Genomic DNA, 18,781 nt, shown 5'->3' with positions numbered 1-18,781 from the left:
TCTGGTAGATACACGTGGTGATGTAGCAATTGGATATTAGACGTTGGCTAGCCTAACTTGTAACATGCATTATTTGTGTCTTTGGACTTTGTACATTATTGAATAGCTTTAAATTTTTGGATAATCTGTGTGTTGCATACAACTTCATATTATTCGAATTGACATTGGAGCATAACATATACATTGACTAATGCCGGATATTGATTTCCTTTTAACAACTGGCAAAACTTCAGTTTGTGGTTTGGAAGAGTATTGTGGACATATGGTAATTGTAGGTTTGTAAAAGGGATAAAATTGGGAAACTTCTTTCAGTCATCAAACATATTATGTTACAAATAATATTGTCATTATCTTGTCCCTGTTTCTTGTCTTTTGATCATTATTTTTAATCGAATATATACATATATATATATATATATATATACATATACATATATTCTCAAAGGTACCCACAGGGAGAAAAGATGGCAGCATTGAAAAATTATACTGTTTATATTCTACTGACAACTGCACTCATCTGGAACTATAGAGCCATGCCCTCGAATGCGGTAAGAGCACTATACACACATCAAAATAATTGATAAGTGTAATAGATTGATATTATACTGCTAGCTAAACTGCGTCTCTAAGGAGATAATCGAGACCATAGCTTCCCCCTGTCTCTCTCTCTCTCTCTCTCTCTCTCTCTCTCTCTCTATATATATATATATATATATATATATATATATATATAATATATATATATATATATATATATACACATACATATATATATATATATAGAGAGAGAGAGAGAGATTATATTCTATTGATATATGTATATATGTATATATATATATATATATATATATATATATATATATAATATTCGTGTATGAGTTATTGGTCCCCTTTGTTAAGTCGGCATTTATGCAGCTATAGGTGAAAGGACAAATCTTCCAACGAAGAGGAGATAAAACACTTGTCTAGATTAAATTGATTTATTTGCTTTTCTCGACAAGTTCACCACAATGATTAGTCTACACATGTAAACAAAGATGGACCGCAATGTTAGATGACTCATTAGGATATTCTTACATTTTTGTGCGAGGGTTTCCCATTCTGTTTTTGTGAATCCATGTCACAGGACTCGGAATGTGAGTTTGACTCTCAAATGACGTACGACGAGAGTTCTGATTGCCAGAACGGTGCTACAGGTCTCAAACTCTGCAAGCCGGGCCATAAGAAAATCAAACGATGTATCAGTGCCGATGAAGACACGACAAATATGTGAGAAAACCTTAACTACCACTTGACTCTACAATATGCCCAGTCCAACATTCGCATAAGTAAGCGGGTACTTGCCGGGTCAGAGCCTGGGCACTTTCCTAGACTTTCTTAGGCTGTCGCACATAATAACCAAATAAGAACAACAAAAAGGAAACCCCACAATCAGAATAAGGCCTCATTTACTTTTTAAACTAATTAGATTCCAACATTAAATTGCGTTCTTGTGTTCACTGATACAGTAATGGAACAGTGGTCATGGTATCCAATATAAATATTTGGGAGTTAAAATTATATATCTGCACTGTTCATTAACATTACTTTCATACGTGGTTGCGGGTTGTTATTGTTTTTGTTTATTCTTCTGTGTTTCTGTTAAGATCTGAAACAAAGTGAAAAGAAATCTTGATGTGACATTAGGATATAGTTTCCAAACTTTTATTATGAATATTGATTGAATCCACAACCATTGCCAACTGTAGCAGTGTTTATATCAAGATCAAGACACTTTTTTTTCATGTAACTGCATGTACGTTATTGTCAAGCATATCAAAAGCTTTTGCAGCGCAGATTATATATATATATATATATATATATATATATATATATATATATATATATAATACGCATATGTTTTTATGAATTGTTACGTTAATGAAATTCTTCCCTTTGTTTTCAGTGTGGAAGGAAAAACCTGTCAGCCATTCCATGTAACTAGACACCAGGACCTTAAAATTTCAAGTTCAAGCAACTAAGAAAGAGTACATGTATTCATATTTGGATAGGTATATGTTCAAAGGGTGTAAATCTAACTTTTCTTGGCTTTTCACTTTCTAACAGCCGGGTTACACCTCTCAGAACAAAAATCACATTTACTACAAAAATGATGTCTCTTTGGTGCTTTTTTTTATTTCACTATTTAAAGCATGTTCTGTTATCTATATTCATATTTCTTTACATAAGGTCTTATTTTATACCCATTTTACCATATCAAGTTGCTTTTTTCATTTATATGTAATGAGCTTGACAATATTTTCGATTGCAACACCCTCGAAATGTCTCACGCGAGTCACAAAAATATGTCTATATTCTAGATTTCTTAAAAAGTAGTAGACTGTATGAATTGTAGCTGATAAATAATGAGGATCTTAGAGTCCTCAATCATACCAGAAAATAATGTTTCCATTTATAAACCCCTTCATTGTGAAAAACATCAGAACAATTGTGTCACACGAGTCACGCAAGGATTTCTCAGGATTGTCACGCTAGTCACAGTTTACAAGTTTGAAAAAACTAAAGACCAGAATGATTGAGATTTTTTGAAATAAATTCTGTCTTGAAACTAAATCAGGTAAAATATTTAATTTTCCCAATAAAGGTAAATGTTTTATATTAATTGGTAAATAAGAAGTGTTATAATAAGTAATGTATAGCTAACTGGATTGTCAACTTCCGTTAGGTTGGTCAATAGAAAAAATGGTAGGAGGTGGGTGGCCGCCTCGTCAACAAGAAAGTGTAATGCATCAGGAACTTTTCATGAAATTTACAATTACTTGTACTGTATGTCAGCTCCACTTCTGTGAAGTTCTTGGAACATTGCTTCATAAAGTGGTAGCCATCAGCAAGTCACATTGTATGAAGATGACAAGAAAATGGCTTCAAATTTTCCCTCAGATTTTACTGTCCTCCAAATAATCTTCGCTGAGAATCATTCATGCTCCAGCAAAGATTAAGTCCAACACGCCATTTGGAATTAGGTGCAAGTAGCTCGCTATACATCAATAATGTGGCCCAGGAGAAAATTATCACATGTCATCATCAATGATGAATCGTACTTAACCCATGACAAAACAGTATTATGTTGTACACTGTAGTTTTTGTGGATGAGCTTCTGTCAATGGTCAGCAGTGAAGTGAATTGTTCAAAATATGGTTAGATGGCCCTGTAAGCCAATTCAAAATAGATTTGTTATCAGTGCCATTACCTGTGCTGATGGAGAAACACAACATTGACCTACAATGTAGTGTGGAACCTCAGCACTATACAAGTCATGGGAAAGATCCAGTTGACACACACATTGCAGCAAGCCTTAAGCGGCAGAGCTTCAGTTATGTGTAAAATCAAAACTTGTGCTCTGGCTCCATTGCTGAGGAATTTTGTCTTGCTGTATTTTTTGACTGTTCCTACAACTTTTGTCACAAACAAAGGGAAGTTGAAGATTGTTCTGAGGGTTTATATACCTGCCTGTCATCTATGGAGTTTAGCTGCACCACATAACTGAATCATCACTTCAATATATCACCTTCAAAGAGTGAATATCTTGTCGCACAAAAAAAAAATCACTTCTCAGAGAAGCAGTGATGATCTATCCAACAATAATGGTGGAAATGAGGATACCATTGGGCCTTCAAGTGCAGGCCCAAAAGTCAATTGGCTGATGGAAGAATTGCCTTCAGAAGAAAGCATCCCCGCAGCATCTATGGCACAAGCCTCCAAAGTGGTCAGAAGTGACATTTACCTTAAGTCACCTAGAGAAAGGGAAATATATTCCACTGGCTGGATAAAAGATCCGTGGCAGCCTGAATTAGATATCTAATGCAACAGGGGCGGATGTAGCTTTTTATAAAGGGGGGAGGGAGGGTGTGGGAGGGGGTGTCCCCCCTCGCACAGTAGGGAGAATTTTTGAAAATCTGTGTGTGAAAATGGCGTTTTCTTGCATTTAAAACACCACTATTTTTGGTATAGAGGTCATTGCCAAATTAAAAATTACAAGTTTTAAAAAAAAGATAAGATTTTTACAAAAATGGTCCCAGGATTTTTTTTTTTTTTTTTGGGGGGGGGTTGCAACCCCCCCCCCCCCTCTAGATCCGCTTCTGTGCAAAGTATAGCAGCAATATCTTGTCAACAATAGGAGACTTCAAAGTTAAAGTTCATGAATGAAGAGATTGAATCTTAAAGAAAATAAAACGGCCCCAACAAACTAGGCATGAAAACTGTCTCCACGAAGCAGAGACAAACTTTCTCAAACTACAGAAAAGACACTTTGGCAAAGAAAATTGAATAATCTAGTATATATCATATCATGTAGTTTACTTTAAAAATAAGCAAAACATGGTGATCATTCTTCACATCAGACTCAGTAATGGTAGATAAGAAAGAAAGAGAGTATCAGTATGTGTGAACATTATCTATTATAAGAAGAAGTGAGGATTCTTTGTGCATCAAAGTAACTTTAAAGTTTCGAGAAGAGCTTAAATGGATTCACATAAATCCGTCAGCAAATATGCAAGTTAACATTGATAAAGTTTGAATTAGATTCATTTTGAAAAAAAAAAGACTAGTTGGTACAATTATAGTAAATAAGAAAGATAAGGAAAATTCACTGAAAGAGAATTTCCCAGAACTCTTGATTTGACGAGGGGAAAAAAAGAGGTTCAAGTGAATTTTTGCTGCATGTTTATGTATCAAATGTGCTATGAGCACCCATGATCCCAATAGAGATAGGAGTTAGATGATTTCTTTGTTTTAAAGATATATGTGATAAAACTAACCATAATTAACGTGTTAGGGTAAATATTTGACTCATTTAACTCAATAAAATAATTATAGTAGGCTTTACTTTTGATCCTGAATAACACTTGTCACGCGAGTCACGCTCATGTGTCACGCAAGTCACATTTTAATGTCAACTGAGTTGAGATGAAAAGTCAAAGGATGATGAAATTTTGACTTCTTATTGTCTAATGTCTCAAAATTGAATCCAGAAAACTTTGTGTACATAGGACAAATACTTTCTTACGAAAATCCAGTGAAGTACAATAATGTCAGAAATCTTCAATAGTGTCGCGTCACGCGAGTCACAACAAAAAAAGTGAAGTATCTCTAACTAGAATGACTTCACATCAAACATTTCTGTGAACAAATGTGAAGGACCGATACCTTGATTGAAATTTGTAAAAGAAACAGGTCTGCAAGATAAATCTTTTAAAGTACTCAACCATAACAACTTAAAATCTTGTGTAAATGTCACGCGAGTCACAATAGAATGGCTGCTGTACTTTTATATTTGTTTTTCTCAACAATACTGTAGATGTGACCCTTGTGAGAACAAATACTTCCAAGTGAAGTTCAATCGGTGCACAGATTGCCACAAGTGCTCGGAATGTGGAAAGAATGAAAGAGTCGATATTCTGTGCACCACGAGGTCAGACACAAAATGTATACACATCGGAACAAAAACTTTGACGGATTCACAAGGATCAACCACTAAAACACCCTCAAGAGTGTCAGTGTCCACCCGGGACAGACAAACAGACGAAAGTAGCGTTGTCATGACAACATGCGAGAACTGTACGACAACACAGAGCAGTGACAAGACGACACAGAGCAGTGACAAGACGGCAATTGAAACTGAGTTAGAAACGATCACGCCAACCGAAATCGAAGGGTCTGGAAATCGTGCTCCTGAAAACGGTATATTGCGTTTACTCGGTTCAGGGAGGTGGTTCCATCTCCCTGCTCGGTTACACTAGATTTCGGTGATGGGAATGGAAAGGGCACTACGGAGGAACGGCCATTAATGAAGACCTGTTATATACAACGGTCGACATTTTTAGTAATAAAAATAGATGTCGAGACACCATAATTATTGTTATAAGAAAAGACATTGTGTTTGGTGGCCACCAAAATGTTGAAAGTGGGTGGGATCCCTATGTTGCTTTTATGTGTTTTCCTGGTCTTGAAAAGAGGAAATTCTATCGCCAAGTGCTTGATGACCGCGTGCATTTCAGCTAGATGTTTTCAGATCGCCGCGAGTCCTCACGGACAAACGGACGGCCAAATTCAGCCAAACTATTTTTCCCTCACCTAAATTTCACAGCATATGAAGTTGAAGTGTATAGTGATATATCCATGATGCACTCAGGGAGTCCCAGAGTGTAATTAATGCACGATTGACTAAGATTAAAGGACAAGTCCACCTTCATATGCATAAGGATTGAGAGAATGCAGCAATATTAGGAGAACACATCAGTGAAAGTTTGAGGAAAATTGGACAATCCGTTCAAAAGTTACAAATATTTTAAGTATCTACGCCGTCACTGCTGGAAGAGAAGACTACTACAGTGTATGATGTCACATGCGTACAACTATATAAGGAAAATGAAAAGAGAATTTCACAAAACTTTACTTTTTAAATGAAGTGCACATTTCTTCGACTTGGTACTGACTTATGTTAAGGGTAACATTATTCCCCCTGCCTTCTGAAAGAGAGAAGTCGAGTGTTCTTTTGTTATTGGAGAAAAATGGAAATATGTTGAATTTTCTTTATTCTTTTTTTATATCGCGTTACTCATGTGACATCACAAGCTACAGTAGTCTTTTCATCCAGCCGTGACTGAGCAGAAACTTCAAAAATTCATAACTTTTTAACGGATTGTAAGATTTTGCTCAAACTCTCACTGATGTGTTCTACTAATATTGCTGCATTCACTCAACCCACATGTCTATGAAGGTGAACTTGTCCTTTAAGCGACAAGGGAATTTTTGCTTGTTTGTTTGTTTTTTTCTTTTTTTTACCCTCACATCTAGACAGATTCAAATATATACATAAAGCGGAAGAGAGTGCCGTAAAATGTTTAGGTTTCCATATAGGTCAATTTTTTTTTTACTTTTATCATTCCAATTCATAAATGTGCATTCAAATTCACGCATTGCACGCAGGCGAAGATATTCGGGCATTCAAATTTAGAATCCGAGCAATCAATCTCATTTATGGGAGCTCCATTTCGTTTCCTTCAAATCAAATTCACGCATGTCCGTTCCATTTCCAAATGTAATGGCATGGGTACTGCACACACGTCATTTCCTACTCGTGCATTCAATTTCACGCGGTTCCCAATGAGCTTGTTTGGGGCGTTCTTTTTCATTTTCAAATGACCAGTTTCCTTCTTCATGCAGTCATAAAACGAAGGAAATAGAATATTTTTTTTCTTTAAGAATGGGGTAATTGGGTGATTATGGGGCAAACAGTTGAGGCGAAAGTTTCTTATAAAACAAGCAAAGAGGTTTATACGCAACCCAGGCTTATATGCATTTTTCATGTTCAGTGCTGTTGTATTATTCTGTTGTATTCGTGGTTTATCATTTCAAGACATTTTGAATTATAAGGCCCATTCAGCAGTGCATCCAAACAACACAATGACAATTTAAACATACTACTTGGTGACACTGCATGCACTAAAAAAGGACAATGCCCCAACACTAACCACATAATGCATCAATTTAAAGACAAACTGAAACAAAAATCCAGATCTCACATAGTCCCGCAAATGTAAACCAATAAGATATCACAAAACAACAAGCAAGACGTGTGCTTATGTTATCAGTTTCAATGAAGTGGAAATCGCTTTTCTCAAAGATGCCAGTCAACCTCTCTTTAGTTTATGATCGTTTGTATATACTTGAGTATAGCGCTTGATGTGGCTGTATATACGACTGCCATTTTAACATCGTGATGTTCAATTTTAGAATGACATGGTTGGCGTATAGGGCAAAATAAATTATCATCATGAAGACCAATCTATTCAAAGGTGGTGGAAAAGACACGCAAGCGTGGCCCCAAGCTGAATGAATGCAAAAACTATTTTAAATTGAATGCACTTATTTGGAACATGCATGGTTGCCTTCTCATAATAACCGACAATATTTCTTGCTGCCAAGCGCCTGCTTGAAATGAACTTGAAAACTCATTGCTCAGTCAGTCAGTGAAATACATGCTCCTATCTTAGATTTGAATGACTAAATCAACATCAATATTGATTGCTCCGATATTGAATTTGAATGGTCTGATTTTGAATGTGATTGCTGATTCAGTGCTGAGAGCGTGGAATGCGTGAAATTGAATGCTCGAAATAGGAACTTGAATGGCAAAATTATGAAATTGACCAGGAAAACCTTACTTTATCAACAAAAAAAAAACAAACAAACAAACCTTTGCCGTGCATGTAAACTAGTACACGGCACTGCAGCTTATCTAACTCTAGTGGGAATATGCATCTGCTCCACTGGCTTACAGTCTATACCTTCCATTTTATTGTTTGTTTGGGGTTTTTTTCACATTGACAGGTTTGTCGCAAGGTAATAAGAAAACGATAATCATTGTAGTAATCTGTGTCATCGTAGTGATCTGTGTCATCGTAATCCCGGGACTGGTCGTGGTCGTGCTGGTGGTATTATGTCTTCTACGGAAGGTCAACTGCCCACTGCGGAACAATAACGTAAGAATTCGAAGAAAAATATTTTACGTAATATAAGTTTTCCCGTATAATTTCATCAGATTTGCGTTCGATTTAACAGGTGCGATCATTCAAATTCGAGCGAATTTAAACGATCTTCGAAATCAACATTCAAAAGTGCTATCTAGCTCATCAAATTTGATTTCATCAGCATTCTTTTTCTGATTTTCTCACATGCACGTGTAAAAAGCGGGTTCAAACTAAAATTGGGCGAGAAATGCATTAAAATTCGTATCAGTACTGCCGTGAGGAACATTAAGAAATTCAAACAGCAAACATTTACGGCATATGGGCAGTGTTTTTCGTTACTGCGTATGTTCTTTGTTGTATTTCGTCTGTTTGAACAATGTAAACTTTGAGCACTTTTAAATGTGACCTTTGAATTATCCTGAACTTTCATACTCATATACAGTACATGCATACATATTATAATAGTATCCACTTCCGCACGACTTTGGCGGCTAAATTTAGTATGAAACTTTTCATAAATATGATCGGATGAAATTGGGTGGAAAAACGTTATCAATATGAAGCATTCAATCTATATCTTATCAATTGTTCATTCTCCACATTATTTCACTGCATACAGTTTGTCGCGCGTCTACACCTGCAGTGGTCGGGTAACTACCAAAGTGAAAAAAAAAATCCTACCGCTTGATTATGATTATACAATCGATTACGATCTGATACAGACCACTTGACCGAGCGTATTACGAACAACCTATGTCATTATTTTGCGTAGTTGTACCATGGGATAATTTAAAGTGGAAATTCAAAGAAAATTACATCTTGGCACAAATTATATGCTGTGTTTATGCTAGAATCTTGGAAAGGACAAAATGTGAGATTTTGCGCATTCCACAACGGGGAATGCATCAAGACCAAATAGAAAATTCTTACGATGTCTGCGGTAATGAAAGCACTTCGGATGCATTTCGGAAAATTCGGCAACGCTTTTATTGACATCGCTTTTTCGAGTTTGAAAAGCCCGTCTTACAGTGGTATAAATGTGAATGAACAGCAAACCACCCGGCGGCTGAATGCATAACTCAAACAGTAGCAAGGCCAAGCGAATGCTGATAATGACTTTGGCCAAAGTGTTCTGGGCGAGCAAGTGCATGAGGGACATGGAATTTTACCTTTTGGATTGTCATTCCTGTTGATGGTTTTAAAGCATCTCTCAAAAGACACGGAAAAGTGTTAGATTCACTTTGAATACAGGTGGCATATGTAGGTATTTATCCCGGCTAAACATTAATACAACTCCCACCTGGGAAAACGGTTACACCTTTGAATCTTGGCATTGTCTAGAGTACATAGTCTGCTTTTGCTTGCTTAGTCCATTCAGTAACGTCACAAATATCAGGCCTGTTCATCGAGTTTCGTTAGGTAAAGTTAGCTTCGAAGTAGAAAGGAGAATGGTATTCTTCTCGCGTTATGTTGCACAAATCTTTTCCGTGAAGTCGGGAATTGTAATAATTGTGGCTGGCTTAAACTGTGCTAGTATTTGTAATTTTATGAAAAATCAATCCTGTTTGATATCTTTGAATGTAAGGTTTATAGGAAAGTAAATCCCAATATATATATATATGGATTGAGTTAAAGCAGCAATATTGGTAGAACACATATATCCATATATATATATATATATATATATATATATATATATATATATACATACATATATATATACATATATATATATATATATATATATATATATATATATACATATGGATTGAGTTAAAGCAGCAATATTGGTAGAACACATCAGTGAAATTTGAGAAAAATGGTCAATCGTTTCAAAGGTTATCCTTTTCTTAATTTTGGTGCCGTTATCACTGGACAAGAAGATTGCTATAGTTCGTGACATCATCATTGGTCATTGACAATAATATAAAGAAAACGTAAGGAGAATTCAACAAAATTTCATTTTCATGAAAAGTAGATATTCAATTTGTTACTGGTATTTTTTTAAAGGTAATATTATTTCCCCTGCTCTCGGAAGGGCTGAAGTCATGTGCTCTTTTATCATGCTAGAAAAGTGGAAAAAACATTTTGACTGGATTTCTGGAAAAAGTCATCAAAAGTCACATCTGACTGTGACGGAGTGAAAAGTCAACCCGAGTGGATGCCAATTTGTAATGCAATAACGTCATTATGGATTGATAGATTTCGTTCATAAAATGGTGATGTAGAAATGAATGGTTTGGCATTTTAAGGAGTTACTATAGCTCGCTCCTTGAGAATTCTAACTTCACAGTCCCTAAGTAGATATACCGAAGAGTAATCCATAGGACCCTTCATGTCATTTCACTCTTTAATCTTTGTCATGATATTTATTAACAGAACCGAGATGGGGTCAATCAGGCTCCCTCTGGTAGTAACAACGACAGGTCGCAGCAATCGGCAAGTGGGTCTGCAGACCAGGCAAGTGGGAGTGATAGACAGGTGGGAGACCGTAGAAAATCCATTTGTGATGAAATCATCTTCAAATTTTACATTATTTACCTGATTTTCTTTTTCAGTTTCACAGAGTAGTGTATCAAGGGGAGGAAGTGGCAATGTTGACTGAATTGTTGTATATGTTATAAGAGTTTCTTCAAATTTTGCACAGTGGGGAGCAATGGGTATAAAGAAAAGCCTTGACAGGTAATTGCCGTCACTAATCCATCTGTTGGCAGGGTAAGGGATCAACCTGACTGGATAAATATCTGTATGGCAATCAGTCAATGAGTTCATTCAAACGTTGTATAAACAGTACATGATTGGGTGGTTATTCTGGGTGCATATCACAAAACAGACACTCGCGAGCCATACAGACCACGAGTCATACAGCTCAAAAGTCATGCAGCCCATGAGGAATTTAATGCATTTTTGACTGCAAGGATTTCATTCGAATTTTGTATTCTTTGCATGGCTATCTTCAAGTTTTGCATAGTGGTGAACGATGGGTAACGAAAAAACATTGATAGGTAATTGCCCTCACTGATTCATCTGTTGGCAGAGTGAGAGGTCAACCTGGCTCTATGAATTTTTGTAATGTAATAACGTCAATCAGTCAATGAGTTTTATTGAAATGTGGTTAGTACATTAGATGACTGGGTGGTTATTCTAGCTTTAAAAAGTTTGTCGCCATTTCCAAGCATCTACCGATAGAGACCTCTGAACATGTCATTTCACTCTTTACTTTGTCATAATTTCCATCGGTAGGACCCTGAGAATCCCCAGGCTCCCTCTAGTGGCGGTGGCAGTGACAGACGTAGTGCCACTACTTCCTCAGTCCAGGCAGATAATGTGATGGAAATGACTTCACGGCCGAGTACTAGTACTCCAGAGGAAAGGGAACACTTGATGCCAAAAAGTGAAGACGCAGCAACGAATGCGGCCAGCCCTGAATCTCGAGTGGACGCAGAATGTGAAACCAAGTTCTAGATTGTGGGACGGAGCATAACAAGTTTTTTTTTATATTTTCACATTCTCAGATTGCCCCTGGATTTAGGCAAAAACATAGCACTGTATGCATGCATTATGGAGTTTTACAGAAAAAGTGGCGCATGCTATCGACAAATCTTCTCATCTGATAGGTTTGTTCCTGGACTTCTCCAAGTCCTTCGACACCATTAATCATGATATTTTACTTAATATATTACATCATCACGGAGTGCGTGGGAAGGCCTTCGAGTGGTTCCAGAACTACTTCATGAACAGGAAGCAATAATATATGTCCCTTTAAATGGTTGTAACTCATTAATGCTAAATATCAAATGTGGGGTCCCGCAGTGAAGTTTATTAGGTCCGCTCTTGCTTATTGTCTATACAAATGTTTTTTGTAGATCATCAGATGTTCTTTCTTTTATTCCCTTTGCGAATGACTCAAATTTGATTTTTTTTCGCACAATAATCCTCTTACCCTATACAAATACAATAAACTCTGAATTAAAAAAAACTCGCCCAATAGTCAAATAGATAGAAGCAAAAAAACAAAATCAATCTTGAAAAAACAAAATCAAATGCTTATTAACAACTCTAGAGGCAGCTACCTGTTGATATTGTTTTTGATGGTATTCCACTGCAAAATGTTTCCCCACGTTAAATTTCTTGAATAACAGTCGACAATAAACTTTCATGGAAATTTCATATACTGATAAAATATGCAAAACTATTTCACAAAATATTGCCATAATTAACAAGCTTAAGTTTTGTCTTTCTTTATCGTCGCTGCTTACATTATATTCATCCCTAATTTTGCCTTATGTAAATCATGGTATTCTCGCGTGGTGAAATACATATCAAACATTCTTAGATAAATTACTTCTATTACAAAAGAAGTCACTCCGTACCATATATCATACTGCATTTTTGTCTCATACTGACCCGTTATTTTTTGACACAAAATATCTAAAATCAGAATTCTGTATTTGCTTAATTTAGGACAATTTATGCATAATTTTGTAAAAAAAAAAAAAATCTTCCAAATATACTTGAAACAATGTTTCAAAGAAATCAATCCATTCACAATTATCCAACAAGAAGATCGAATGAATTCCATTTGCCGTATTTGAGAACTTTTCTGGCTCAGAACACCTTCATTTACGATACATGGGCCAAAGTAATGGAACTCACTTCATGATAATATAATAACAGTCAAACCAGTTAAAACTTTGAGTTCTTTAAATTGAAATAATTTTTATTGGAATCTTATTATATACAACGAATTTGGATCGTTTCATCATCTCAATGGTGTCATCATTTCTTTAAGCATAAAACAACTGCATGTATTTTTTTTTATCAGACAAAAATAATCTGTCAAACACAAGTCCTCCTTAGATATTCCTTCAGTGTACTGTATATACCACTGTGTCTATTCTCTCCTTCTATGTCCGCTCTTCTGCATTCTTACCGGTATAATTTATGTAGATACACAATTCTTTGAAATATATTCAATCCAGGTTGCAGTTATGTACTATGCATCTATGCACATCTCATTTTCGCTTGGCAGAAAAAAGTGGGGTTAAACTCCTTAACCCTCCTTCCCTAGATCTGCCACTTTAACAATGTCTTGCAGTTATTTGTTGCAGGCTACAATATAGAGAGGTGAGTTTGACTGTGGAGGGAATATGGCGATGCTTGTATATTCAAACTTGTCTTTCATGTTTTTGTAGTGTGTTGTGGAGTTATTCTTTTTCTTTTATGTGCATGATAGGATTATGGATATTCTATCTTTCTGTATTGTATTCAAACCTAAATGGTAATGCACTTTACTTGCCAGAGGCATGAGAGTCTTAAAGTTGAACTTAAAGGAGGTGAAAGGGAAGAGGTAGCCTAAATAATATTGTCAGATGATTTATCTTTAGCTGTATTATAATAGTTATATGCAGATGCAGCTGTGTTTATGAGTAATTTCTTGCAACTATTTGTTAAAGGCTTAAACGGAAAGAGATAATTTTGATTGTAGAGGGAATATGGCGCTGTTTGTATCAATATTCAAACACGTCTTTTATGTAAATGATAAACTTTAGGTATTTTGTCTTTTAGATATAAGGTATTCCAAACTAGAACTTCACTTGCATTGGTATTAGGGTCGTAAAGTTGAACGCACGTCCAGGCGGTGGAAGGGGAGTGGCAGCCTAAATGATCAGATATTATGATGTATATGCAGCTGTGTGTATAAACGATCTCTTCCAATTATTTTTTGTAGGCTGAGGTATAGACGCAGATAATTTTGATTGTGGAGGGATTATGCCGATGTTTTGTAAAGTCTTTCATATAGTCGTGATAGCTTCATGTCATCAGTATTGTTATTGTAATGTAATTTCTTACAGATTATGTAAATAACAATCTATTGTCTTTCTGATAATGGTATTCCAAACCGAAGTTAATGAACGTCACTTGAAGAGGTATGAGGGCCTGAAAGTTGAACTTTATGGCGGTGACAATTGAAAGGTGTCTCAAATAGTCAGATTATCATTGTGAGTGTGGAAGCAGCTTTGTGCGTGAACGATTTCTTGCAATTATCTGCTGTATAGACTATTAGATGGAGACGAATGATTTGACTGTGGTAGGAATAAGGCGATGTTTGTGTTCAAAATGTCTTTCATGTGTTTTGCTGTCATGTTATTCGATTTCTTGTGTGTAAATGATATACTATAGACGTAGGTACTTTGTCTTTCTGACATAAATAGAATTCCAACCTAATGAACTTCACTTTCAGAGGTATATAAGGATTTTAAAATAATGCAGATACAGCTTTGCGTATAAACAATCTCTTGGAATTATTTCTTGTAGGCTGAGATGGACATAAATAATTTCGATTTGCGAAGGGGTTATGGCGATGTTTGTATTCGAGCATGTCTTTCATGTAGTTTGATATCATATTATTTATTTCTTATATACATATGTAATGAAATATAGGCCTAGATTTTAAGTATGTTTCATATTTCTTTAGCATTCATTCTCAGATTCCAACTTTCATTGATCGACCACTATATGTTTTATAAATATATTTGCCATATTCTATGTATGCCTAACAGAGCTGGATATCATGTATTTCATTTAATTTTGTTATATTTCTTGTATCTTTTTTTCATCGAGAAACATAAAAAATAAATTGAATTGAAAAAAATTGAAATAGATATTTTGTCTTTCTGATAAATGGTATTCCAACTCAAACGCTAATGAACTTCACTTACTGAGGTATGAGAATAAGGCTTAACTCTCTGTTTAGTTCTCCTGACTCTACTTTAGGTTTTTGGAAGTTGGAGAAAGACAGATACAATTTGCGAATTGTGACACTTCATCTTCATAATCAAAATGAGGCAACACATTACAGCTGTGCCTTGCCTTCCTTTCAGTTATGTTTACAAATTGTCTAAGCCGATCTATAGAGCTAATCCGTTTACTTGATTATCATAGTATTTTGAATGTGAGCATTCGAATACCATCTGTCGTCAACAGTGACTTCAGGATATTTCAAGCTTTTCACCTATATATAGTATTTATCTATTCAATTTTGACAATATAATGCAGCTGCCTTTTTAAGAGTTCATCTGTTCCATGTAGCACGTAACCAATTCATTATTATTCATAATTTTCTAGTTTTGTTTTCAATCCTCCACGCCTCCAAGTTGAAAATATTTTTTTTTTGGAACCAGTCATCCGTAGAAAGTACAGATGTATCTCGACCGATTTCGGGCAAGCAGTGGACTAGATTGAGTAGTCGAGTAATAAACGGTGAAAAACTCTTTTTAGCCCTATAACTGAAAAGAACAATACAGTGATAAAATCAATATTGTGTTCTTGCTCCTCTTTTTTTTATCTCTATCATTTTTGCAATTTTCAATTTATTTGGTACTTCCTCTTCAGCCAAAGATTTACAAATCATAACACGTGAAAGGCTCTGTTTTTCTCAAAGTAACTCATTGATTACGGACATTCTATACAATTACTGATCAGATGTTTCTTATATGTTTTTTCCGAACACGTTTCAAGACATCTAATCGAAATATAGCAAGAAAATTGATTTGTCTGCCAGAACTTTTTTATAGTGAGAAATAAATAAAGCTAGTTTTTTTTTTAAATCTCTATCTAGACTTGCTTGATTGGCAAAACAATTATTCCATTTATTTGTTATCACCTTCAGTTTCATGTGGAAAACGCTTTTGTCAGATTGTCAATTTCCAATAAAGATTTAAGTGTTCACGATTCACTATTACGTTATCGTTTAATTGAATCGATTTATCATGACAAGACATATATATGTATATATATATATATATATATATATATATATATATATATATATTGCCGGTAAAGTGTTTCAACATCTTTTACTCGAAGGTTGGATGTCGTCTCAATAAGTGTACCAATAATGTAGGCTGGTACATCCGATGACATTGCTTTATACCGCGCTTTTGATTGCCAAGTTTTCGGCCTACTTGACCTTGTTTGCTGCTGTATGACTTATGTTTGACAACAAGCAAAATAATCATAACTGGGAATCAAAACGTTAAACCAATGATGCATTACAAATAATCTGATTGTAAATAAATGTATATAGATATATCGTAATATATACAAAATATGGAAATCCATGAAATAATGCAGGCCTATTTATAGTAATGTAAGAGTGCGAGGAATGGTCGGTGTATAAGTTACCTGTCCTTGGCTATGTTGGTATTATTTCTCCTGATATGATAATTGAGCGTATGACACAATCCAGTCAATATACATTTTAAGAAAATATATTATACACGTAGAACATCTGATTAGTGATTTATATTTCAATTTCAATTTCAATTCAATTCATTTTATTTCCATACTTCTCATTTATGGACATTATAACAGAAATCAAACAAGTTCTTTCACCTTGTAAACAATGTGCAAAACACAACAAAATATGATGCAGGTAATGAAAAAATTTATTATCATTATACAAATTATCTATTTCACAGTAAAGAGGAAATACATACTGAAAATAAGGTATTATGCATGTTGATATCCGTGTGTACCAGGAAAATATGGTGACAAAAACAACAATACATACAAATACACACAGTTGGTCATGCAATACGAAATTCACAGATAAACACCACCCACTCACACGAAAAACAGCCACAGCACGAAGAAAGAAAGGAAAGGCGTCATTAAAAAATTGACTACTATAGTAGTGTATTTTCTGACAGAGTGTATCGAAATAGTTTGCGCGCACGTGTTTGCCTCTAGTTGGTCAACAATCAAATCCAAACTATGGGGTCAATTAATTCAATATGACTGTGCGTTCTAAAGAAAAGAATGTCAAAGGAGATTGCTTATAGACTTCAAAATTGGCGACTGAATTATACAAATAGTGTAGCGGCCTCGGAAAAAAAACAAAATGTTTGTAGTTTGAATAAGTATAAGTGTAAAATATGCAAGTAAAAAGGATGATTCCGATTAGAAGCATTAAGAAGCATGATTGAATAGATTATGATTTGTTGCTTTTTTTTTACAATCCAAGACGTACTGATGGCACGGCCACGATTGTTTCTCATTTTGATCATAGAAAAAGTTTGAACAGTCCAAAATTTTTCTACTATCAACGCAAGTGCAGCGGTTGACCTCAGGATCTGATCACAACGCCACGATTGCTTCAGGATGAAGTCCGCGATTTCAGCTTCGGCGCCGATCGTAACAGAAGGAACGTAGCATAATGTATATGTCACACAATTTTTTTCAGCTCATTCTATTATGAGAGTGCATGTGTATAGGGCTTACTGAAGGAGAAATTGCGCGTGCGTAATATCAGGGGCCGGTATGTCACGTATATTCATATTATATTCGCATTCTTATGCGAGCCTTCATCGAGCTCATTCTACGTATACTGGTTTCAGAGGAATTGGTAAGTCCGTTGTCTGTCAAAATTCTACTCACTGTCCTCATTTAAAAAGCGCTTATTCTAGACCGAGCACAGGATATGTGCGCTGTTATGTATATAAAATCATAACCTGCTCTGTTTACGCCTAACACAGTACTGTATATGGATGAATCCGACTTCAGAGCACTGTAACTAATCATGGCGGCCAAAACTGGAGGCTTCCAAAGAAGAACAAAAGCACTTTCAATGGGTTATGCAATGAGCCAGATGCGACGCTATGTCAGTACATTCAGGTTTTTTGTTTTTTGTTTTTGTTTTTTTGGCTTTTTATGAGGCATACCCGAAACCCCTGTTAGAAATTACCATTAAAAACATTAGCCAAACCGAATTGGTCTATAGGTGAAGACCAGTTATTCTTTACCTTGTGTTGACGATTTCTCTCATTCTCTCATTCTCTCTTTTTCTTTCTTTCCTTCCATTCTTTTCATCTATTCTGGCAAGTTGTGTCATGTTGTGTTTCTTCTGTTTTGTCCCGTCCTGTCGTATATCATATTTGTGACAAGTGTCTGTAAATAAGTAATTCATAAGTTTTATGAGTGGTTCACAATATACAAGCTTTGCTTTTTAGTGGACCTCTCTATTCTTTTTTTTTCAACTGAAGCATGACTTTGTATTATTTTTTTGCCAGTATGCGCTCTTATGTTTATCGATATCATTTATCTATTGCAAAGGCAAATGTTTTTATTTATGATGTAATACCTGATTTATCTTGTGTTATGTTTTTGTTCGAAAAAGAAGAATGAAGCTTCGTGAAATCACTGCATTACACGTCGACTGATATGACCTTCGCAGTTGCCTTTGTCTA

The 18,781-nt window shown here is 35.3% G+C and overlaps 1 protein-coding gene across 1 annotated transcript; it reads left to right on the top strand.

Moving 5' to 3' along the window:
• The first annotated feature begins 456 nt into the window (after positions 1–456).
• Positions 457–5,977, top strand: LOC139714691 (uncharacterized). Its single transcript, XM_071626365.1, has 3 exons — positions 457–548; positions 1,127–1,269; positions 5,357–5,977. The coding sequence occupies exons 1-3, from the start codon at positions 465–467 to the stop codon at positions 5,796–5,798; spliced, it is 669 nt and encodes a 222-aa protein (XP_071482466.1). The 5' UTR covers positions 457–464; the 3' UTR covers positions 5,799–5,977.
• The last annotated feature ends 12,804 nt before the right edge of the window (positions 5,978–18,781 follow it).

This window comes from Diadema antillarum, unplaced genomic scaffold (assembly GCF_040938485.1).
Source record: "Diadema antillarum isolate AM-2024a unplaced genomic scaffold, OU_Dant_1.0 seq00002385_RagTag, whole genome shotgun sequence".
Taxonomy (NCBI): Eukaryota; Metazoa; Echinodermata; class Echinoidea; order Diadematoida; family Diadematidae; genus Diadema; species Diadema antillarum.
This window is presented reverse-complemented; position numbering and strand designations above follow the sequence as displayed.